At 39.4% G+C, this 25788-nt stretch overlaps 3 protein-coding genes across 4 annotated transcripts; 2 read left to right on the plus strand and 1 right to left on the minus strand.

Annotated features, from left to right (window-relative positions):
• Positions 1–296: 296 nt before the first annotated feature.
• Positions 297–1914, minus strand: LOC141585853 (UPF0481 protein At3g47200-like). Its single transcript, XM_074406949.1, has one exon. It carries the CDS (start codon positions 1727–1729, stop codon positions 422–424), a length of 1308 nt encoding a protein of 435 aa, XP_074263050.1. The 5' UTR covers positions 1730–1914; the 3' UTR covers positions 297–421.
• An 8447-nt stretch (positions 1915–10361) lies between these two features.
• On the plus strand, positions 10362–13270 carry LOC141643483 (uncharacterized). The gene is made up of 3 exons (XM_074452669.1): positions 10362–10565; positions 12241–12441; positions 12524–13270. The coding sequence occupies exons 1-3, from the start codon at positions 10362–10364 to the stop codon at positions 13118–13120; spliced, it is 1002 nt and encodes a 333-aa protein (XP_074308770.1). The 3' UTR covers positions 13121–13270.
• A 2753-nt stretch (positions 13271–16023) lies between these two features.
• Positions 16024–23819, plus strand: LOC141602544 (transcription factor HY5). 2 transcript variants are annotated; one of them, XM_074422777.1, is made up of 4 exons: positions 16024–16308; positions 21984–22164; positions 22285–22441; positions 23385–23819. In XM_074422777.1, the coding sequence occupies exons 1-4, from the start codon at positions 16206–16208 to the stop codon at positions 23445–23447; spliced, it is 504 nt and encodes a 167-aa protein (XP_074278878.1). In that variant the 5' UTR covers positions 16024–16205; the 3' UTR covers positions 23448–23819. The 2 variants fall into 2 exon arrangements, with proteins under 2 accessions (XP_074278878.1, XP_074278882.1); XM_074422781.1 differs by having other exon boundaries at positions 21990–22164.
• The last annotated feature ends 1969 nt before the right edge of the window (positions 23820–25788 follow it).

The following is a 25788-nucleotide window of genomic DNA, read 5'->3' on the forward strand; positions in this document are numbered from 1 at the left end:
GGCACCTCCTCTGGCCGAGAAGCGACTATCAAGTTCTAGGGGGTCTCCAGCTTCGAAAAATATTGTCGACATTCATATTTTCCAGCTTTATTCAAACATATAACAACCCAGTTCCTTGTGTTTTTGTTTTACCTTGATTTGAAAAATGCAGATGTGCGTTCATCCTAAATCTTACATATTCCGTCTGATTATGAACAAGCTAGAGAACTGTAATGAATCTACAGATTATTATCTGACAAGCATGAGCAAGTTTGTTAGAAATCAGTTTTGTTAAATAATTCACTACTGACCCTAAATGTACGGAGTAGTTAACAAATTCAACTTTCATCCGAATTCTCTTCTGACGCACTGCAAGATACACAAATTATCCAAAAAGCCACAAGAGTGCAAAGAGGTATGGTACTGGTAGCATGAAAATGGGTTACTTTAGGGAAGTAAATGCACAAATAGTTTGCAACAAAGTAAGAATAAGAAGTGCAATAGCATAGATGAGAGACGTAATCGCCCAAGGATGATTGAAATAGTCTTTATGCAATATCACCTTCCAACGGTGCCAAGGAGTCGAAGCATATGCATTCAAATCTGTAGCAATGGCAGAGTAATAGTAGTTTTCAAGGTTAACTGGAACAGAATTGATGATGCCCTTGAACACATTTGCCACCTCCTCGTCGCTTGCTAGCCAACCGTCAATGATCCCATTCTCAACAACTATCCTCACATCTCGTGGAGATTTGATCAAATGAAATAGAAAGTACATGTAGTCGATGAAGTAAGAATCAAAATAATGATGGCATTGCTCAAACAACAGTATACTCCGAAACAAGGGTTCTGTGTTGTCTTGAATAGTAAAACTCGGAATGTATAAAACCCCATTAACAAAGCGTATGTCTAGTAAACTCTTACATTTGGTTGTCGCAAACTTAACTCCGGCCGCTTTTAACTCTGTGACGCTCAAAGGAAATTGAGGACAATCTTCTCTAGCATTGATGTCTGATAGTTCTCGTCGAGGGTTTGAAGGTAATATGATGTATGTCCTTAAGAAATCGACTAAATGCTTAATGTTACATCCTTCCCTTTTCTGGTCATCAGTTATAGTTGATGCATTGGTAGTATATTTCCCACGTACAAATCTATTGTATACAAAAGTACAAGTGAGATCTATAAATGATACTCCATGAGAATGATGAGAGCTCGTACCGTATGCCATGTCGTATAGGTTATTGAGGATGAAGAAAGGGAGTTGGTTTTCTTCTAAAAATAAGTCGCGTTCCACCGAAGAAAACACCTCTATCATCTTATCTCGACTAGGATGGTTTTTTAGCGAGAATTGATAGCTATACCATAAAAATATGATGAATGATGCGTCAATCAATAACATCTCAATAAACTCGTTGCTAGAAAGAGTTATCTTTTCTGCATAACAGGCACGAACTTCCTCTTCACATTCTCTCATAAATTTGAGGTAATCTTCTAAGGTATAAGGGTTGTGGTCATGGTCTAGAAAACATTGCAAGTGCCTTAATTTGAGCTCTACCGTGGTTTCTAAGGATGGATCTTGATAGTAAAGAGGACCAATCGACACAATTGAAGGCCGATAATACTCCTCATTTACCTTGAAAATATGTTTAGGGGCCTTATAAATGCAAGGTTTAGAGGAGAGAACAAGAGGCAAAGACCCAAGTTTGGATCGTAATGAAGTTGCCATCACCTTAATTTGTTCATCTCCCATGACTTGATTTCTTGATTAATTTCTATGTTTTGCAAGCGTTGGCTTAGAATTTGGAGTGAACTCTCTATGTAGGTAGTAGACTCTTATGGCATTGACATGTGATGATAATGTAAGGTTTGGGAAAATGGAGCAACACTGGAGAATGTCAAAATTGATCAAAGTCAATTTAACCATGCCAATGAAGCTGCCGAGTGCCGACCAGCCTCTTCATAGACAATAGGACCCACTTGTGTCATAGTATTGGACTATTAGACAATATCAAGTTACCCTCAAGAGCCACTTGTGACTACTGACTTGCCTAGACTCGGCAAATGGGCCAGTCGAGCCGGGTTCGGGCCGGGTTTGTTTCCATATTTTGGTCTGATTATTTTCGAGTCAAATGGATTGGTTTATTTTAGATCAGATCAATGATTAATAAAGAAAAAGGTATGTTTTGTACTCCCTCCTATTCAGTATTTTCTTCTCTTTGTTTGTGGACACGCGGCGAACTCGATTCGAGGTACTTGGCAAATTCCGTGGAAAATTTCTAGTATTATTAAGGATGTGAAATTAGACCTTCATTTTTTCGATGAAATGATAATTAAACATTGCTTTCGTGAAGCCAACAAGATTGCTGACTTCATGGCTTCTGTTGGACATTGGACATTCATGTCCAACTCTTTCGAGGTGGTTTGATAGCCGGTGGCTTCAATTTACCTCCCTCATTCGAAAGGATGAGATAGGTTGGTCCTACCCTAGAGGATCAATCTAGTTTTCTTACCTAATCAAAAAAAAAAAAAAATTAAGGCGAGCAATAAAATAAGAGTAAAAGTGTTGGGTGGGGTTGGTGATAGAAGATGAGAATGAATAATTAGGAGTTAAATAAGAAATTGTGGGGCAAAAACATTAAGAAAAGTAATAAAATATGGGTAAAAGAGTTGGGTGGGGTTTGGTGATTGGAGAAAGTGATGAATAAAATAAGAATAAAAGTTTCCAAAATAAGAAAAACAGAATAATACGTTTTAGGAAATAGGGAAGAAAATAGTGAATAAGAGGGAGTATTAGACAATAATTTAATCTTAAAGATTGATTCTCATTCGCAAATAATTTAAAGTTGATTTTAAATTAGTCATTTTAGCCAATTAGAGTTCTGTTTTGTCGGATAATTTTCGGGTTGGGTTGTTTCGGATCGGGTCATTTCAAGTTCGAGTCAGTTACAGGTCGACAAAGTTCGAGTTAGCTTCGGGTCGAGTCGGGTCAATTCCAGTTCATAGACACATTCGAATGTTGTAGTTCGGTCAATTTTGGGTCTCGGGTCAGTATTTTCGGGTTGGGTCAATCAGGTCGAGTTCGTTTTGTTGGGCCTACACTGCCCACACTACAAAGAAAACACGGAAAGCTAACGGACAAATTCCGTCAACAACAGCTTTTATCCGTCAGAAACGCGGGTTCCTAATGGAAAATCCGTCAGGAAAGCGCGTCACTACGATTCGTCACCAAAACGCAATCTTGACGGAATTCCAGTCCAAAATTGACGGCTAATCCGTCAACCATATTCTCTCAGTAAAGTCAACTTCCTGTTAAGTTGACTTTACTGACTGAATTTCTGTCAAATCTCTCCTTTGGGTCTGACAGAAAGTCATCCATTGTTGACCATTCTGACGGAAAATCCGTCAATAAAGTCAACAGAGAGCTGACTTTCCTGATAGATTTTTCGTCAGAATCGTCAACAATGGGTTAACTTTCCTCACAAATTTTTCATTAGGATTACTGGAAACAACGGCCTGCTGCCCAACCACAATGCCCGTTTGCATTGTTTTAAGCCAAACCAATACAACCAAAACCTGCAATAAGTCAATAACCTATATACAACCGTCGACCACGAAGCGGGAATCCAATTCATGTCGACCACAGGAGCGGGAATCAACGACAGTAACAAAATAACTAAAGAAAACCGAACACGATTGGGAAAACAAAGTTCTTTACATAGAATTTTGTCAAATTCGTACGTCTTACTATATTTATTAGGACAAATATTTGACGAAGAAATTGAAGATAAAAAAGAAAGAGACAAAAAGAGATAACATGGTAATATACAATTTATAAAAAGATGTAAAACGTGAACAAGATAATATATATAAAAAGAGAATGTTATTATCTTATTTTGTGTTTCACATTATATATTTTCTCCGTCCCGGTTATTTGTTTAACTTTAGTTTTTGCCCACAAAACAGAAAGAGGAGAGTATCAATTATTAGATGATCAGTGGACCAAATTGAGTGGGGAGGATCCAATTGCCATCAAAGACATTTCTAAGATAGAAAGACGAATAATTGACCGATGTAAGGTTTATTAAAAGGTTAATTGTTATTGATGATTTTCAATGAGTACAATCATATCCTTATATACTATTAGAATGTATTGAAGCACAAGAAAGTTAGCTAAGAATATTTACCTTAAACCTATCAAATAAACTAAGGTAATTACAAGAATTGGAAAGTATACAAATAAGGAAAATAAAGATTACAATAACATTAAGGAAAGGCTATTTGACGGAAGTATTACTAACACGCCCCCGCAAGACGGACGACCCAAAGGAAAGACCGATCTTGGACAACAGAGACTCAAAACGAGGACGAGGCAACGGTTTTGTAAGAACATCAGCTAGTTGATCATTCCCAGAAATATGTTGAACACGAAGTTTACCTTGTTGAACTTGTTCACGGACAAAATGAAACGCAAGAGCCAAATGTTTCATTCGAGAATGGAAAACGGGATTAGCAGAGTAATGAGTAGCACTAAGATTAACACAGTAGATAACCGGTGGTGTAGAAAATGAAACACGAAGTTCAGTAAATAGAGAATGTAACCAAGTGAGCTCAGCGGAAGTAGTAGCTACGGCCCGAAATTCGGCCTCAGTATAAGAGCAAGCTAAAGCACGCTGTTTCTTGGATGCCCAAGATATATCATTGCGACCCAGATAAGTGACGAAGCCAGTCGTAGAAACAAAAGAATCACGGTCCCCAGTAAAATCAGCATCACAATAGGCATGGAGACGAGATGGTGAGGAACGATAAAGTTGCAAGCCAACATGGGACGTGCCATTTAGATAACGAAGTAATCGCTTAAGAGCAGTCCAATGGAGCTCGGTGGCATGCTGCATGAACTGAGCCAATTTGTTGACAGCAAATGAAATGTCGGGACGAGTAAAAGAGAGATATTGAAGACTACCAAGTATAGCACGATAGTCGGTGGTGGTGGAAATTTTAGGACTCCCATCAAGATGAAGAGAAGGGTTTATAGCTAGAGGTGTGCTAGCTGGCTTGGACTCGATCATACGATGGTTGTGCAATAAGTCATGGATATATTTAGATTGTGTCAAAAGAAGACCAGCGGGGTTGGGGGTGACCTCGACTCCTAAGAAATACGATAAAGTGCCCAAGTCTTTTAATGAAAACTGTGTGGCAAGGGACTCGATAAAGGAAGACACATGAGACGAGTTGGAGCCAGTGATGATAATATCATCAACATAGACTAATAAATAAATGGTGTACGACGGTGTCGTGTATAAAAATAGTGAAGGATCAGCCAGGGAAGCCACAAAACCGAGACCCAGAAGATGCTACTTGAGTGTCGTGTATCAGGCACGTGGAGCCTGTTTAAGACCGTATATAGCTTTGGTGAGCTTACATACATACGTGGGGTGTTCGGGATCAGTGAATCCCGGTGGTTATGCCATATAAAATTCATCAGATAGAGCGCCATGTAAGAAGGCGTTGTTAATGTCGAGTTGGCGAAGACACCAACCCTTAGTGAGAGCTACAGATAACAGTGTACGTACCGTGGCAGGTTTAATGACCAATACCAGAGCCTACCCTTACTGAAAGTCTCGGAGTAATCAATACCATGGCATTGGAGAAATCCCTTTGCAACGAGCCTAGCCTTATATTTGTCAACGGTGTTGTCGGGTTTATATTTGATGCGATATATCCACTTACAACCAATTACATTATAGGTCGGGTTAGAGGGAACAAGTGTCCATGTATCGTTCTTTTTCAAGGCATTGAATTCAGAGTTCATTGCATCGCGCCATAAAGGATCAACCAAGGCTTGTTTCGTGGTGTTGGGAAGACAAGAGGGAGGAGCAGCGTGGCAGTTTTGGCATATTTGGGGTTTGGTTTGCGAATGTTGTTGGATAGGGGAGTGGTAACACGTGGGGGAGGTGGGGGTGGTGGTGGTGCTGGAGGTGGGGGTGTGGTGGCAGGACTGAGAGTAGTAGAAGTGGGTGTCGAGATAGGTTGTGTAGCAGGGGAAGATGGGGATTGGAAAACAGGGGAGGTGGGTGTGCTCAGGGGCTGTCGAGGAGTGGTAGGAGGGGTGGAATTGGATGGTGATGAGGCAGGGGTTGGGGTGGGGGCAGCGGAGGGGAGAGGGACAAGTTCATAGAACTAGGGAGAAGGGGAGACAGGCGCTGTAGTGGTGGTCGTGTGGCCATGAACAAGGTCAGGGTAGAGAAAGCATGTTTCGACAAATTTAACATGTCAAGAAACAAATATTTTGTGGGATGTCGGGTCAAGAAAATAAAATGCGCTTTAGGTGGGTGAGTATCCGACAAAGACACAAGGTTTGGACCGTGGTTCTAGTTTGTGAGATGTATATGGTCGGAGCCACGGGTAACAAAGGCACCCGAAACTTCGAAGTTTTGCGTAGTTGGGTTGGGTACCGAATAGGGTAGAGTAGGGAGATGAGTTTGTTAATGTGGGAGTGGGTAGTCTGTTTATTAGGTAAACGGCAATGGAAAAGGCATGTGTCCAAAACGATGCGGGTAAACGAGCATGAGTTAAGAGAGACATACCGGTTTCAACAATATGATGATGTCGACGTTCGGCATACCCGTTTAATTCGGGGGTGTGAGGAGGGGTCGTAAGATGCGTGATGCCATCGTTATTGAGTGTATGAGCCATTTTAATGTATTCTCCTCCATTATCAGAAAAAATTTGCAAGATTAGTCGTTTTTAAAAAAATTTCAACTAGTTTTTGAAATCGAACAAAAACGGTGGTAGCATCGGATTTTAATTTCAACGGATATAGCCAAATATAGTTTGTAAAGTGATCAACTAAGATAATATAATATTTGAAATTATCATAGGAAACAATAGGAGATGACCATACATCGGTAAAAATCAAATCCAATGGTGCTTTAGATTGTATCGTAGAAGTAGAAAATTCCAACTTGTGGCTCTTGTGAATATGACAAGAGTTACAAAAATCCACTAATGAACTAGGATCTGCAATAGAAAACTTTGAAATTAAATAACGTAATATTTTTGCCGAAGGGTGTCCAAGACGATGATGCCAACCATAGTCTTTGGAGAGACGGCTAGTGTAAGCGATCGGTTGAGGAGGGTGCCATTCATAGACTCCACCATTACACGGTCCGCTTATTAGAATCCGATGAGTTTGAGAGTCCTGTATAGAAAAAGAGTTTTGTGAAAATTCAAAATAAGCAATGGTTGTCAAGGCAAAATTGTGAAACAGACAAAATATTACGAGAAATTGATGGAACAAATAACACGTTTTTAAAGGCTAAATTAGAAGTGGAGGAGAGTGAGACATGAAATGAACCTATACAAGAGATAGGCAAGGAAGACCCATTGCCAATAAGGTTCATCACTGCCATCATACAGTGTGTGTAGGGCAAGGTTTTCAAGATCATTAGTAATGTGATGGGTAGCACCACTGTCAACAAGCCAGGGGTGAGAGGCAGCGGGGGAGGTGGGATGCGTGGTGGCCGTGTGAGCTTGGGGTGACTGACGTTTTTGACGGGCAGGTGGAAAAGCTGAGGATGGTGGAAAAACCACATCGGGATAGTCGCGTTTGAACTTGTAACAGCTCGATATGACATGGCCTATGGCGCGACAATATTGGCACTTGACTTTGAACAGGGCAGGGATGTAGTTATCCGTGGATGGAGGTGAGGTAGTTGAGGTTGAGGCACGATTATGATTGGGAGTGTATTGACGGTTCTGGACTCGAGTAGCTTGGGCTTGGGCGGGATGAGCAAAAGCGGGAAAAAGGGTGGGTTTGGTGAGGTTCTTTTGAGTGAGGTCAAAGTTTATGAGTTTTTCATGGAGGGTGTCAAAGGAAATCGGGTCATAACGCGCGTTAATGGCATCGATAATTGGTTTGTAGGTTTCGTAGTCTAAGCCACGAATAATTTCAGCAATGATATCCTCGTTGTCCATTGGCTTTCCTAAGATGGCGAGATTGTCGGTGCAAGACTTTATGCAGTGCATATAGTCAGTGATGGATTGGGTTGATTCTTTGGTGATGGATTTGAGACGGTCTTTGACTTGGAGGATGTGGCCACGGGTGGATTTTGCATAAGTGTTGGTGAGAACGGTCCATACATCATGCGAGGTTGGTGCATGCATGACAAGGGCATGGGTTTCGGGTGTTAGGGTACCAAGTAAGGCACCTTTGATAAGTTGGTCTTGACGTTTCCAAGTGTGAAACGCAGGGTTGGTGGTGACGGCGAATTTGTCTGTGTCTGTGGGAGCGGATATGGTGTCGGGTGGGCATGGGTGGGTTCCGTCGAGGTATTTGAGTAGGTCGTAACCGGTGAGGAACGATGCAACTTGATCTTGCCATTGCATGAACGTTAATGGAGTGAGTTTGTCAACCATGGAGAGATTGACAAGCTAGAGTGGAACACTCGGTTCGTAGATGTTTTTGATGGTGTTGCTCGACATGTTGGAGGTTGGACAAAGACGGTTGTATTTTATGTGGATCGGAAGGCTCTGATACCTTGTAAGGTTTATTGAAAGGTTAATTGTTATTGATGATTTTCAATGAGTACAATCATATCCTTATATACTATTACAATGTATTAAAGCACAAGAAAGCTAGCTAAGAATATTTACCATAAACCTATTAAATAAACTAAGGTGATTACAAGAATTGAAAAGTATACAAATAAGGAAAATAAAGATTACAATAACATTAAGGAAAGGCTATTTGACTGAAGTATTACTAACACGCCCCCGCAAGACGGACGACCCAAAGGAAAGACCGATCTTGGACAACAGAGACTCAAAACGAGGACAAGGCAACGGTTTTGTAAGAAAATCAGCTAGTTGATCATTCCCAGAAATATGTTGAACACGAAGTTTACCTTGTTGAACTTGTTCACGGACAAAATGAAACGCAAGAGCCAAATGTTCCATTCGAGAATGAAAAACGGGATTAGCAGAGTAATGAGTAGCACTAAGATTATCAGAGTAGATAACCGGTGGTGTAGAAAATGGAACACAAAGTTCAGTAAGTAGAGAATGTAACCAAGTGAGCTCAGCGGAAGTAGTAGCTACGGCCCGAAATTCGGCCTCAGTAGAAGAGCAAGCTAAAGCACGTTGTTGCTTGGATGCCCAAGATATAGCATTGTGACCCAGATAAGTGACGAATCCAATCGTAGAAATAAAAGAATCACGGTCCCCAGCAAAATCAGCATCACAATAGGCATGGAGACGAGATGGTGAGGAACGATAAAGTTGCAAGCCAACATGGGACGTGCCATTTAGATAACGAAGTAATCGCTTAAGAGCACTGCAATGGAGCTCGGTGGGATGCTGCATGAATTGAGCCAATTTGTTGACAGCAAATGCAATATCGGGACGAGTAAAAGAGAGATATTGAAGACTACCAAGTATAGCACGATAGTCGGTGGTGTTGGAAATTTCAGGACTCCCATCAAGATGAAGAGGAGGGTTTACAACTAGAGGTGTGATAGCTGGCTTGGACTCGATCATACGATGGTTGTGCAATAAGTCATGGATATATTTAGATTGTGTCAAAAGAAGACCAGCGGGGTTGGGGGTGACCTCGACTCCTAAGAAATACGATAAAGTGCCTAAGTCTTTTAATGAAAACCGTGTGGCAAGGGACTCGATAAAGGAAGACACATGAGACGAGTTGGAGCCAGTGATGATAATATCATCAACATAGACTAATAAATAAATGGTGTGCGACGGTGTCGTGTATAAAAATAGTGAAGGATCAGCCAGGGAAGCCACAAAACCGAGACCCAGAAGATGCTGCTTGAGTGTTGTGTACCAGGCACGTGGAGCCTGTTTAAGACCGTATATAGCTTTGGTGAGCTTACATACATACGTGGGGTGTTCGGGATCAGTGAATCCCGGTGGTTGTGCCATATAAACTTCATCAGATAGAGCGCCATGTAAGAAGGCGTTGTTAATGTCGAGTTGGCGAAGACACCAACCCTTAGTGAGAGCTACAGATAACAGTGTACGTACCGTGGCAGGTTTAACGACCAATTCCAGAGCCTACCCTTACTGAAAGTCTCGGGGTAATCAATACCAGGGCATTGGAGAAATCCCTTTACAACGTGCCTAGCCTTATATTTGTCAACGGTGTTGTCGGGTTTATATTTGATGCGATATATCCACTTACAACCAATTACATTATAGGTCGGGTTAGAGGGAACAAGTGTCCATGTATCGTTCTTTTTCAAGGCATTGAATTCAAAGATCATTGCATCGCGCCATAAAGGATCAACCAATGCTTGTTTCGTGGTGTTGGGAAGACAAGAGGGAGGGAGCAGCGTGACAGTCTTGGCATATTTGGGTTTGGTTTACGAATGTTGTTGGATAGACGAGTGGTAACACGTGGGGGTGGTGGTGGGGGTGGAGGTGGGGGTGTGGTGGCAGGACTGAGAGTAGTAGAAGTGGGTGTCGAGATAGGTTGTGTAGCAGGGGAAGATGGGGATTGGAAAACAGGGGAGGTGGGTGTGCTCGGGGGCTGTCGAGGAGTGGTAGGAGGGGTGGAATTGGATAGTGATGAGGTAGGGGTTGGGGTGGGGGCAGCGGAGGGGAGAGGGACAGGTTCATAGAACTAGGGAGAAGGGGAGACAGGCGCTGTAGTGGTGGTCGTGTGTCCATGAACAAGGTCAGGGTAGAGAAAGCATGTTTCGACAAATTTAACATGTCGAGAAACAAATATTTTGTGGGATGTCGGGTCAAGAAAATAAAATGCGCTTTAGGTGGGTGAGTATCCGACAAAGACACAAGGTTTGGACCGTGGTTCTAGTTTGTGAGATGTATATGGTCGGAGCCACGGACAACAAAGGCACCCGAAACTTTGAAGTTTTGCGTAGTTGAGTTGGGTACCGAATAGGGTAGAGTAGGGAGATGAGTTTGTTAATGTGGGAGTGGGTAGTATGTTTATTAGGTAAACGACAATGGAAAAGGCATGTGTCCAAAACGATGCGGGTAAACGAGCATGAGTTAAGAGAGACATACCGGTTTCAACAATATGATGATGTCGACGTTCGGCATACCCGTTTAATTCGGGGGTGTGAGGAGGGGTCGTAAGATGCGTGATGCCATCGTTATTGAGTGTATGAGCCATTTTAATGTATTCTCCTCCATTATCAGAAAAAATTTGCAAGATTAGTTCAGTTCAGATCCTATAAGTTCAGTTCAGATCCTATAAGTTCAGTTCAGTTCAGATCCTATAAGTTCAGTTCAGTTTAGATCCTATAAGTTCGATTCGATCCTATAAGTTCGATTCGATTCGATCCTATAAGTTCGATTCGATTCGATCCTATAAGTTCAGTTCAGATCCTATAAGTTCAGTTCATAAAATTTATATACGGAGTATTATTTTTTAAAAACCGACACAAAAACATTTATTTAATTATTCGATACACATAATAACTTTTTTTTTTTTAAAAAAAAAAAAAAAAAACTTAATAATTTCATCCGTGAGAGTTTACTCCTCATTAATAACACAAATTATTCATCACTCCCCTCATAAACTCTTACCACACTCACCTCCCTCACTTATCACTTATTCAGCTCTCCCATTAATCACCTCCTTCATCACCGTTGTTCTTTCACCAAGGTACGTTTTGATCTTATTTAATATCCGATTTCTGACTTTCGTGCCTCTTTTTACATTAAACGAAATTCTTTGTTTCTTAATTATGTATACTTTTGTAAGTAGGGTTTTTATTATTTGGGGGTTTTTTTATAGACAATTTATTTGCATTAACTTATGGTGTAATTGATATGATAAACAAAACTAGAATTTAAATTAAGGTCAATTTAGGGTGTTTTGTTAGTTTATATTTGCTAATGTGGAGTTTGTTGTGTCGATTTTGTTGTATTTTTTCTGGGTTTTACATTTACTTAATATTTGATGGGTATTGCTGAAATTTTTGACTGACCATCCAAACATATAGACTCCCTCCGTCCCGGTACCGACAAGTTGGTGTCTTGTTTAGGAGTACAATTTTGTCTTCACAGCGAGTAATTAACAGCATGAGTAATTTGTTTTATCCCTCCGTCCTTTAATGCACAAATAGCTGTATCTTCTTGCATACCAAGTTCATGTGTGTTTCTTTGTTGTTTCAAATAAAGATAATGGGAAGGTTTACTTGGACTGATGAAAATTCAAGGGTAATGCTTAAAATTTTGAATGATGAGAAAAATAAAAGAATTAGCAAGTTTAACTAGAATGGCATTGCCAAGATCTTTAATGCACAAACAAGGAGTAATATTAGCGAAAAACAAGCAATAAACCATCATTCTTACAAGAAAGACCAATACAAGGCTTGGGAGGAATTACAAAATTTGACTGGCATAGCATACGATCCTAGGACAAACAAAATAGATGTACAAGAGGAGTCTTTGGAGAGATATGCGGCATTTCTAGAGGTATAATTATTTCCTAAGTAATTTATATTGAGTTTGTTAGATAAGTTGTCCAAATTTCAATATAAGAATTTTTTTTATACAGCGGCATCATAAGTATGGCAAAAAACTAGTTAAGTCAGAATTGCCGAATATTGATCTCTTGACCCAACTATTTGATGGCAAATCGGCTCATGGGGTGGGTGGCTGCTTTTCTCCGGCAATGGGAAAAGGATCATCGTACTTGACTAATAATTTGGAAGGCCTTAATATTGATGAAAGTTCTGGTGATAATGAAGATGAAGAAGATAATGTTGATGACCAAATAGTGAACTTGTCCGGTGACGAGAGTAAATCTCCACCTAGGTCAGTTGCTCGAAAAGTTTCCCAAAGAACCTGTCTTAAACGAAAATCTGAGGAAACCAGCCACTTCATTGAAAACAAACGTAGGCAAGCTAGTTTTGATAGTGTTATACAACTTTTGTCGGGCATTGGTTCGTCAAGTACACCTTCAAAGGCTCAGTTGGTTAGTGCGGAGTTGACAAGGATGCAAGTAGCGGAGACAAATGGTGATGAATACTTTGTCCAAGCTATTAGGTACTTGAGTGATGAGAACCACGCTAATAATTTCCTCTCACTACAAAATGATAATCAAAAGAGGATTTATTTGCAAGGGATAGACACATTTTATCCTATTGCGTAGGTTGCTATTTAGTAATCTGTTTGAATTTGATGGGTGGATGTAAGAACCTCTGTGTTCAAATGACTCTGTTTTTATGTATGCTAACGTGTGGCCGTGTGCTGTTATGTTTAGTTTTGATGTATTTTGGAATTTGTAAGATAACGTGTGGCCGTGTGCTGTTATGTTTAGTGTGGCCGTGTGCTGTTATGTTTAGTTTTGATGAATTTTGGAATTTGCAAGATAACGTGTGGCCGTGTGCTGTTATGTTTAGTTTTGATGAATGAAACAATCCTTCTTTATGCAATTGATGGTTTGTCAGAGATCAGTTAACATTGTCTAGTTATCTACTTTAATTGTTATAATTTTGTTTTAGTATAGAATGGATGATATTATTAAGCGTGCGTCTTTGATGGTTGCATTGGAAGAATTGAGGAGATCTTTTAATGAAACTGAGCCATCCTCATCGCCGGAACCGTCAAGTAGCAGGCGACCTAGAAGGAAATGGGGGGAAAGTGGTGCTGAGTATATATATAGATTATTAAATGAAAATTCTACGTCATGTGAAGAACAACTACGACTCGATAGAACCCAATTTGTACAACTTGTGAATTTAATGATCGAAAAAAACTTGTTAGTGGATGGTAAATATATCAAAGTGGACGAGCAAATAGGAATTTGTTTATACATATTGGCGAAAGGAGCTTCTTATCGTGATGTTGCGGATAGATTCAAGCATTCAATATCTACGATATGCAAGTATTTTAAAAAAGTTTTGGATGGCTTGGCGGTATTATCCTATGATATTATTAGACCTCATCGAGATTTATCAGAGGTGCCTCCGGAGGTGGAAAACAACTCACTCTACTGGCCCTATTTTGAGGTACGTTCTTCACCTTTACTTTAACTTGTCAATTTACATTTGAAGTAATTAGATAAAAAGTAGTAGCTGCTGCCTACTAGTACACACTATTATTGTAATATTAACATTATTTCAGAATGCTATTGGCGCTTTGGATGGAACTCATATACAAGCAATTGTAAGAGACGAAAATGGGGCGCCATTTCGAAATCGTCATGGTGGGAAAAGTTGGAATGTGTTAGCCTCTTGTTCATTTGATAGAATCTTCACATTTATCCATGTTGGATGGGAGGGGAGTGCTCATGACACTACGGTATGGCGGGATGCTTTAACTAATTCAAAATATGTTTTCCCGCATCCACCAGAGGGATAGTATTATCTAGTAGACTCTGGGTACCCGAATACACTAGGCTATTTGTCTCCTATCAGCGACCTAAATGCTAGATGCCATATGCCTGAATATAAGCATAGGCCGCCCGAAGGAATGCTGGAGTATTTCAACTATCGACATTCATCTTTGAGAATGAAAGTTGAAATATCATTTAGTCAATTGAAGAAAAGGTGGAAGGTGTTAAAAAATATGCCCCAAATATCATCCAAGTATCAAATGTCGATCATTGTTTCTACATTCACACTCCATAATTTTATAAGGATGCAAACTCTTGGAATACCTATTATACAACATGACGTGAACATTCAAGGAACGGTAGATTCGGGCATGTTTGATAAAAAGCGGAGGAAGGCCATGTATAAGGTGCGGAACAACATAGTCAAACACATTTGGCGAGGCCATGGATTCTTTGTCGAGAGTGAGAGTGAGAGTGATAGTGAAGATGGAAGTGATGATGATTATGGTAATATGGAAATTAATGGTTAGAAAAAAAGATGTAATATGTGATTTATTTTTTATCGTAATGAAATCGTAGTATAATGTATGAACAAGTAACAACCAATGTATATAAAGTGGAAAAATGTTTTATCGTACCTTGTGTTTTAGACTATTTTTTTTAATCAATGTCCTCTCTTAACAAATAATAATAATAATAATAATAATAATAATAATAATAATAATAATAATAATAAGAGAAAATTGTTGATTACAGCCTTTTATAAAACTCATTTTGAAAATTACAGCCTTATATAATTTTTTTTGAAAATTACATACAAAATATTACTTTTCTTCTAAAATTGCACCAACTTGAGTTTTCCGGTGAATTTTTATGATGTTTTTATGATGTTTGGGGTGATTAATTGGTTTGTGTTAATGAGAGGTAAGAAATTTGGGTAAGTAGGCTCTCAAATAATAAAGGGTACATCATAAAAAACATCATCAAAAATCACCAAAAACCTCAAGTTGGTGCAATTTTAGAAGAAAAGTAATATTTTGGATGTAATTTTCAAAAAAAATTATATAAGGCTGTAATTTTCAAAATGAGGTTTATAAAAGGCTGTAATCAACAATTTTCTCTAATAATAATAATAGTTGCTCTTTTTTAATAATAATAATAATAATAATAATAATAATAATAATAAAGTTAAATTAAATTAAGTTAATTTAAGTTCAGATCTTATAAGTTCAGTTCAGATCCTATAAGTTCAGTTTAGTTCAGATCCTATAAGTTGATTCGATTCGATCCTATAAGTTGATTCGATTCAAATCCTATAAGTTCGATTCGATCCTATAAATTGATTTCGATTCGATTCGATCTTATAAGTTTAGTTGATTCGAGATCCTATAAGTTTGATCCAAAAAAAAGTCCTAAATGGTTGAAAAATAAATACCGTCATTTTAATTTGTGAGATGGTGTCCCTAACGTGTGAAGAGAGTGGTGAAGTACTAGGAGAAAACTTGTAAAGTGATTAAAATAAGTTGTTTCATTAAAATGAATGGCTACAAAGCTTCCACGATTGTCATGTTGATGCCTTTGATAACAATATTTTGTGTAAGGTCATACCATCTCCACGATTATATGTTTATGACCGTTGATAACGTTTGGTGACAATCTAATCCAACGACTCTCAGTCCATTATGAGTCTGTGTAACTAAGCAAACAAAGAATTAAATATAGCAAAGAATATCGAGTACATACATACAGTAACAGTAACAGTAACATCCCGCCCTTTCTCTCTATCCATCCACCATAAACCAAATCAACTGCATGAAACCATAAATTCAACTGTCTTTCATTTTATTTAATTTGTTCTGAAAAAGTGTGTCAAAATTATACAAAAATAATTAAAATTAAAATGCAAGAGCAAGCAACCGGTAGCACATCAATGGTTGCAAATTCATTGCCATCTAGTAGTGAGAGATCTTCTAGTTCTGCCCTTCATCTTGATCTTAAAGAAGGTTTCTTCTTCTTACTTGCCTTGTTTTATTTAATAACAAAACACCTACTTAGTCGTATTATAATTAGAAGGGAGGGGAGATTTAAACCCGGGACTTATTGTCCACCATTCTCTTGTCTTAACCACTACACTAAGAGATCTCCGATTTACATTTTCAGATGATCATTTATTAATTATGTTAGCAATGTAGATTAATATTTTCTTAGTGTATTTTTTGGTGGGTGTGGTTACTATAATTAGAAAATTTTACCAATTAAGCCAGTTCACATTCACGATTTTTATTTGTGACTCTAATGGAATTACAGTTAACTTAGATAAATGTGATAATGTATTTTTCACACTTTACCATGACAAAGTTAGTATTTTCTATGCATTTGTCTTTGGGGAGCTTATGAATTTTAAATTCTGAAAATTTTTAGAATATTATTTCTACAATCTTGTCGGTTTTGATTTGGTTATCCATGTGGGTAGCAGTGTGGAAAGTGTAGAAAAGAGACTGTCATGTTTAGGCGTTTAGCTGCTCATAAAGCTGAGATTTTTTTTAAAAAAAAAATATATATATTTTGATATTTAATTTTGTGGATCCTCAAGTGGAAATAATTGGCAATTGCGCCTTTTTGGGTTTTAATTAAAGTAGTTTATTATTTAGAGTTCAATATTCCAATTAGTAAAATTCGGAGAGAATGTACTAAGTTTGAAGTTCAAATCTTGTCCCCGTCTTTGTTATAAGATAAGTGTTGATAATTAATGTATGTATAATCTCCTGTGTACATGAGTTTATATATGAGTACAGTAGTTGTTAGCTATCAACAGGAAGCTACAATCTAGGAAATAAATAAGGAGAGAATCAAGTAACAGAAGAAACAAATAATAAGAAAATAAGCAAGATAAGGTTGTTGCTATTGTTGAGTTGCTTGGTGCGTGAGATCCTCCACCAATCAAGGAGTTGGTTTAGTAATATCTTTGACATTCCCGCTCAAGATGGACGGTCTTCGACGGAGTCCAATCTTGTTAGATAACTCGAGGAAGCGCGGCTTGTGAAGCGGTTTCGTGAAAGTGTCAGCTAACTGATCAGTGCCATTAATATGTTGAATGCGAATAGTACCTCGCCGTACATGCTCTTTGACAAAGTGAAAAGACAAGGCGAGGTGTTTCATCCTAGAATGAAAAACTGGGTTGGTCGAATAATTTGTTGCACTTAGATTATCGCAGTAAATCGTAGGAGCATTAGAGTGCGATAGACCAAGTTCTTGAAGAAGAGAATTTAACCAGAGTAGTTCGATTGTCGTATTCGCAACGGCCCGAAATTCTGCTTCTGTAGAAGACATGGAGAGTGCTTTTTGCTTCTTCGAAGACCATGAAATAGGATTACTGCCGAGATAGATGAGATAACCGGAGGTAGAAACATAATCATTGGGGTCACCACCCCAGTCAGCGTCACAGTACGCATGAAGACGGAGAGGAGAAGACTTGTGAATATGTATGCCGAGATGTAGAGTTCCTTGGAGATACCTTAATAGACGTTTTAGGGCTGACCAGTGGGAGGCGGTGGGGTGAGTGAGAAACTGAGCGAGCTTGTTAACAGGGAACGCAATATCGGGGCGGGTAAGAGATAGGTATTGGAGACTTCCGACAATGGCACGAAAGTCTTTCTCGTTTTCGATAGGATTAGATGGTTCGGTGATAAGAGGTGGGTGAGATAACATTGGTGTAGAGGCAGGCTTACAATCTTGCATATTGAATTTGTGTAGAAGGTCAGATAAGTACTTTGTTTGGTTGAGATGTAGGCCACTTTTGGTAGGTGTTACTTCGATGCCAAGAAAGTAAGAGAGGGGTCCGAGGTCTTTTAGTGAAAATTTTGTAGAGATATTGGTAATAAATGATTGTATATGTGTGGTGTTTGGTCCTGTGACGATTATATCGTCAACATAGACGAGCACAAAGAGGCGGGTATTATTGGTATTACAAATGAATAATGAGGGGTCCGAAATGGAGTTGGTGAAACCGGAAGCTAGGAGGTAGGTTTTAAGTTCGGTGTACCAAGCCCGTGGGGCTTGTTTGAGACCATAGATTGCTTTGTGAAGGCGGCAGACATGATCGGGTTTTTCGGTATTTACGAATCCAGGTGGTTGTGTCATAAAAACCATATCAGTGAGATTACCTTGTAAAAAGGCATTGTTTATGTCAATTTGGTGGAGATGCCAGTTATTGGTCACGGCTAAAGTAAGGATAAGGCGAATGGTGGTGGGTTTTATAACGGGGCTAAATGTTTCAGAATAATCGATTCCCGGGCGTTGGTGGAATCCTTTAGCTACGAGGCGGGCTTTGTGTTGTTTGAGACTGCCATCGGGATTATATTTAACTCGGTAGACCCATTTACATCCAACAACATTCGGGGCAAGGTTGCGAGGTACTAATGTCCATGTTTGGTTGCGAAGTAGGGCATCATATTCATCAACCATGGCAGCGCGCCAACGAGGGTCGATGAGCGCTTGTTTTGTAGTGGTGGGAGTGACATGAGGGCTAGGGAGAGTGGCGGTTTTGGCATACTTGGGATCATGGTATTTTGGGTTGGGTTTGATGATATTATTACATAACCGGGTTGTGGCTCGAGGAGGTAGTGGTGGAGGAGGAGGTGGGGTGGGAATAGGACTGGAGGTAGAGGGTGACGGGTTGGAAATTGTGGGTGAGGAGGTGGTGGGTGTGGGAACCGAGGCAGGCGAGGAGGGGTTTTGAGTGGAGGCAGGCGAGGAGAGTGCTGGAGAAGTGGTGTTCGTGGCAGCGGAGGAGATAGGTGGAGAGCGTGGAGAAGAGGGGTGAGGTGGAGAGGACGGTTCTGGTGAGGTGATGGCGAGTGATGGGGTTAGGATGGGAATGGTAAGTTCACACCATTGAGTAGGAGAAAGGGAGGCAGAGGCGGGTTGGGTGACAAGGTCAGGATAGGGAAATTCGTTTTCGATAAATCGAACATGGCGTGAAGTATACAATTTGCGAGTGGAGGGGTCAAAACATAGGTAGGCACTTTGGGTGGTAGAGTACCCAACGAAGATACACGGAGTGGATTTTGGATCGAGTTTGTGGTTATTGTAGGGCCGAAGCCACGGGTAACAGAGACAACCGAAGGAGTGTAGTTTTTGGTAGTTGGGTGGTTGGTTAAAAAGAAGATGGTAAGGTGTGGAATTGTTGATAGTGACAGAGGGGAGCCGATTGATAAGATAAGTGGCTGTAGAAAAAGCATAGGGCCAAAAGGTGGTGGGTAGTCGAGCATGGGTGAGGAGGGCAAGGCCGGTTTCGACAATGTGTCGATGACGACGTTCAGCGAAGCCATTGTGTTCGGGTGTGTGTGGTGGTGAGGTGAGGTGTGTGACACCATCGTCTAAGAGTAAAGGATTTAATTTTTTGTATTCACCGCCATTATCTGAATAGAATTGACGGATTGGTTTATTAAAGAATTTTTCAATTATCGCTTTGAATCGATTAAAGGTTGTTAAGGTGTCTGATTTTTTCTTAATAGGATAGAGCCAAAAATAATGTGTGTAGTGGTCAACAAATATTATATAGTATTTGTAGGAGTCATGGGACAAAATCGGTGCAGTCCAGACGTCCGAGTAAATGAGGTCGAGAGGAGCGGTGGAATGTAAAGTGGAAACAGAGAACGGAAGTTTGTGGCTCTTATTAATCAAGCAGGCATTACAATGCGAAAAATCAGAAAAACGAAAATTAAAGGAAGAACTTAATAATTTTAATGTAGCTACGGAAGGGTGTCCTAGACGGTGGTGCCACAAATTGCTAGTGGAAGAGACAGCAGCATGAGCGAGAGGTTGCGGTTTTGGTGGGGTCCACTGATACGAGCCGTCAATGAGGCGGCCTTGGAGAAGAATTTGTCCGGAGTTAAGTGCCTTAAAACAACAAGAAGTGTGTGAGAAACAAGCAATAGCATGGTTGTCTTTACAGAATTGAGAAACTGAAAGTAATGGTCGAGAGATATTTGGGACAACAAGAACGTTATTAAAAAGAAGAGAGCAAGAGGAAGTCGGAATAGAGAAAGAACCGTGATGAGTGATGGAGAGGGTGGAGCCGTCACCGATGACTAAGTCATCCGGACCGTCATACGCAGAATGGAGAGCAAGAGTTTCTAAGTCATTTGTGATATGGTGAGAGGCCCCACTATCTATAAGATAGGAGGCAGTCGGGTTGAGGGAGGTGGTTGCGGTGTGGGCAGAAGGGTGGGGTGGCCGCGGTTGTGGTGGTGGGAAGGAGACATTAGGATAGTCTCGCTTAAAATCAGGGCAATCACGAATAACGTGACCAACAGCCCGGCAATATTGACAGCGACCCTTGAACGGATTGGGTTGGGTGTTTGAGGTATTGGAACTACGGTTTTGGGTCTGGTTGTGATGGTTGGTTCGATTGTGATAGTGATTGTTGGACTGGTTGTTGGGATAATAGTGGCGGGGTGGGTTTTGGTTGGACTGACGGGTGGTGGCAGCATGTGCCGAGGGTGGGAAAGTGGTGGCAGGAGGGTTGTTTTTAACAGTGAGTTCATGTTGTATTAGTTTTTCATGAAACTGTTCAAATGAAATGGGCGAGTCACGGGCTTGAACCGTATCTATAACAGATTTGTATAGGACGGGATCAAGACCACTAATAATTTGAGCGGTAATGTCCTCGGGATCCACTGGTTTTCCGAGTTGGGCTAATTGAGTAGTACATGCTTTAATGGCCAGCATGTATTCAGACACGGTTTTGTCACCTAAGGAGAGATGACGGAGGCGATCCTTGAGTTGAAGGATATGGCCGCGTGAGGGGTTGGCAAAGGTTGTGGCTAGGGTGGTCCACGCCTCATGCGACGTGGTTGCATCAAGGAGGATGGAGGAGACCGACTCATCGAGGGTGCCAGCAATGGCACCAAGGATGAGTTGATCTTGTCGAAACCAGGTGGTGTAGGCGGGGTTTGAGACGGGTTCAGGGTTTGGTTTGGCTTCAGTGGCTGTGGGAGTCACGGTTTTGGGTGGAGGTTTAGTGGTTCCGTCAAGGTACGAGAACAGCCCGTATCCTTGAAGGAGGCGTGTGATTTGATAGCTCCATGATCGATAGGTTTGAGCAGTGAGTTTTGTGCAGTGGGGAAACGAAATGGAGAGAAGAGGTCGATTTGGTTCATCAGCATTGGGGATGAGATTGTTGTTGGATGCCATGGGATTTGTTGAGAGGTTGATGGCAGTGAGAAGACAAATCGGTATAAGGATCGATAATTAACCTGATACCATATAAGATAAGTGTTGATAATTAATGTATGTATAATCTCCTGTGTACATGAGTTTATATATGAGTACAGTAGTTGTTAGCTATCAACAGGAAGCTACAATCTAGGAAATAAATAAGGAGAGAATCAAGTAACAGAAGAAACAAATAATAAGAAAATAAGCAAGATAAGGTTGTTGCTATTGTTGAGTTGCTTGGTGCGTGAGATCCTCCACCAATCAAGGAGTTGGTTTAGTAATATCTTTGACATTTGTGAGCTTTGAGTAACGAATGATTTAAAATGTTTCTAGATAATTAATGTCTTTACCCTTTATAAAAACTTGTTAAATTCGTTTAACGGGAATTATGTAGTGGATAGACATAGATGAAGTAATTTGTCGATAATTTGGGGTTAATTTCTGGTGATTCCTGAAGGAATAGAGAGCGATGAAGAAATTCGAAGGGTTCCCGAAATGATGGCAGACCCAGCTGGAACATCGGCTTCTGGCCGCGACACTGGGTCAGTGGCGGGTGCAGGCCAGGCTCAAGCTTCCGGGCAAGGTCAAAGAAAAAGGGGAAGAAATCCAGCTGATAAAGAGAGCAAACGCTTAAAGAGGTAACAACCATTGTATTTCGGTTGTACTGTACTCTTTTCTTTGTTAAATCTGAGTTTTATCCATCTTTTGAGATTATTTGAAATTGTGATGATAACTGGATTGTTGTTTAATTGGGTTAGGTTACTGAGAAATAGAGTTTCAGCACAACAAGCCAGGGAAAGAAAGAAAGCATATTTGAGTGATTTGGAGACGAGAGTGAAGGACTTGGAGAAGAGGAACTCAGAACTGGAAGAAAGACTCTCCACATTGCAGAACGAGAATCAAATGCTTAGACATGTGTGTTTATCTTCTCATCTTCTTTTTATGTGCCAATTACAGTTTCTTAACTTCCATCACTTGAGGCAGCTAAGTGCCAACATTGTTTACTCTATGTTGAGATTGTCAACTGATTTAGGCTGTATTGTAAAATAGCGATTGCATTCTGGGCATCATTGGTTATCCTAGTGCATTAGTCTGCCGTAGATAGTTAGTTGTTAAGATTATGTTCAGGGCCTTCTGACAAAATTTGAACCCAAGTTAAGAGTATCATTACTCAATGACTTTATCTACGAGATACTTGTATCATTGAGTTATCAAGTCATTGATAGAATACGGACTTTTACGAGACAGTTCCTTGTTGAGTCATTGCTTTTATAGTTTTGTCTTCATCAAATTATTCCTCTTCAATATTGTTCGCGGTTTGGAACTCTCATAGCGGTCCTACCAATTTAAGGTGTTTTTCTTGGTTTGGGGGGTTGCCTTATACAGAGTATACCATCATGATAGAGATTAAGGGTTGGCAAACAACAGTGGTCCTTACGAATACAAAAGTCCCATTATTCACTTGTGTAGAGACATTATCAGTGACCCATACCAAATCTTCTTGGCCTTTTCTATCTTAGGCGAAAAGGATAACGGAAAATTATGATCTTTAACTTGGCTTTTCTAGGGAGAATAATACTCACCTTGTCCAAATTATTCGTCTACCTTCCTTTGATTATAATACCTCTGACATAAAATTAAAAAAGTAAACAACTGACTGGATGAGGTTGCTAAAATGTTGAATGGACTTTTTTTTTACGTGGTACTCCATATTTTCTAGTTTGTTGCATGAAGCCATCATGAAATGCTTTCCTTCTACAATTGATTTTGTGATGAAAGTGGTGATTTTGATTTTGAAGTTTGTTGAACAATTGTATCATTTTCTCCATTGATACTCAAAAGTTGTTATGAAATGCAGATATTGAAGAATACAACGGCTGGACGTAGAGGAGGTGGTTCTAATGCCGAAACATCACTATGACACTTGCAAAACAAGTATCAGTTAATCATACAATCACCCCTTGAGCATGCTAATAATATAGCATTGCATTAGCCAATCACCTAAAAGGCTGCAGAAATGCCGTCGTTTGGCACACAAAGTGCAAAGCTAGCTTATACTCGCAGTGTTCAGTGCAGGAAGCTAAAAACTGCACATTTTTGTGTGCCAAACACCCTTGAAAATCCGTGTGATTCAATTTATTGGACATAAGTTGATGTAATGGATCGAGAAACTCTGGAGTAGCTAATGTCTGCGATTTGTGTATCACTGCCTCACTGGTATGCAACTCGATATGGTGGTGGAAATTTGTAGGAATATTAATCTGGGGTGGTTGATTATCAGGGGTTGATAGCATGGCAATTTCTTTCATGGTTTTCATTTCAGATAAAACAGACCTAATATGTTAAACCACTGAAACGACTTTTAAAAGAAAACTGGTCATTTCAAATGGCTCCACCGAGTTACATAACCATGATTTGAACTTATCTTTGTCTTCCCAAAATATGATACTGATGAAAGTTTTACGTCGCCCTCGCCTCTATTAAACAATACTCCCTCCAGTCATTATATTGTTCTCATTTGATATGGGCAGAATACTTAAGGAAAAGTATTAAAATAAGAGTAAAAGAGTTGTGTGGGGTTGGTGATAGGAGAGAGAGATGAATTATTAGTAGTTAAATAAAGAATTGTGGGGCCAAAACATAAAGGAATTAATAAAATAGAGTAAAAGAGTTGTGTGTGGGGTTTGGTGATAGAAGAGAGGAATGAATAAAATAAGAGTAAAAATTTCTAAAAATAAAAAAGGGGAACATTAGTTGAATAATTCGGAAAAAAGAGAACATTATAGTGATTGAGAGGGAGTATTTGTATATTCGAGACCTAACTAATGTTGTAGGGTAAGAAGATCACTTCGCAAAGATGGTTTTGAGGGGTTCAATATTATATGCATAACGGGAGGTGGGGTTTAAGTGTTTAACCCTTGGTCTCAAAGGTCAACCACCCTCCTTCAAGCTGAATGGAGGTTTAAATGGGAAGTCACCGATTGGTCTCTGATCCTATCTAATTCCACCATAATCGTTACCTTTACCAATCGACCAATTAAAAGGCCTTAGAGTCGGATTAAATGCCTTGAAACAAGTCAAGGTGAGTCCAAAGGTCAACCGATAAATGAAATCAAGTCAAGGACCCTAGCTCTCTTTCTCTCGAACTAAACAACTATTCACTATTCATTTTGCGAATGTTCAATGACAACTATGACGAGTATCGAAGTAAGAAATGAGATCGTACCCAAGAAAATAGAGTTTGCAATTGTATAATAATAATAATAATAATAATAATAATAATAATAATAATAACAACAACAACAACAATAATAATAAAAATAAATATTAATACTGTCATTAATCATAATAATATAATAATAAATATATATAGTAAATATAAATATAATAATATAAACAATAATAAATATAATATTAATATAATAAATATAAAAAAAATATAATAATCAATACTATATATTAAATCCAGAAATCAAGGGAATTCAATGTAATTAAAGAAAGTTATACAAATTAATTATACTATATAGTTTTAAATCAATAGCATCGTGTGATGGACCCGATTAAGAGATCTCAATGCAAATATTACATAGTTTGGGTTAAAATTAAATTATATAGAAGCTTGGTAATTTTTCTAAACATGGTCAATTTCCTTACAACAACAACAACAACATCAGAGCCTTAATCCCAAAATGATTTGGGGTCGGCTGACATGAATCATCTTTTCGAACCGTCCATGGGTGAACGCACGCCTCAAAATGCGAATAAAAAAAAGGGAAGATGAAAAACAAAAAGGAAGAACGAAAATGTAATGGAAAGTCAAGGTGAACTTAGGGGTTTTAAAATCGAATTCCGTCTTTCTTTTATAAAAACTTAAAATTTAAATCGAGAGAAAAGATTAAAACGATTTTTAAAAACCGAAATAGAGTTAAGGATCCGGAATGAACCAGGTAAAATCTATAAGAAAGTGGTTGGTTAAAAAGTGTAATAAAGGAGAGAAAAATAAATTAATTAATTTCTTTAAATTAAATAAAAAAAACACTAAATCTGACAAAAAAACATCAAATACTAAAAATTCACATGTATCCTTTCCCGCCATTGTGCCCTCTCCGTCACCATACTCTCCTCAAGCCCCAGAACTCTCATATCGTGCTCTATCACTCTCAACCATGTCTGTCTCGGTCTTCCTCTGCCTCTAGGGACCTTTTCTGTTCTCCAAGTCTCTAGCCTCCTAACTGGTGCGTCCATAGGTCTCCTTCTCACAT

Source organism: Silene latifolia, chromosome 1 (assembly GCF_048544455.1).
Source record: "Silene latifolia isolate original U9 population chromosome 1, ASM4854445v1, whole genome shotgun sequence".
Lineage (NCBI taxonomy): Eukaryota > Viridiplantae > Streptophyta > Magnoliopsida > Caryophyllales > Caryophyllaceae > Silene > Silene latifolia.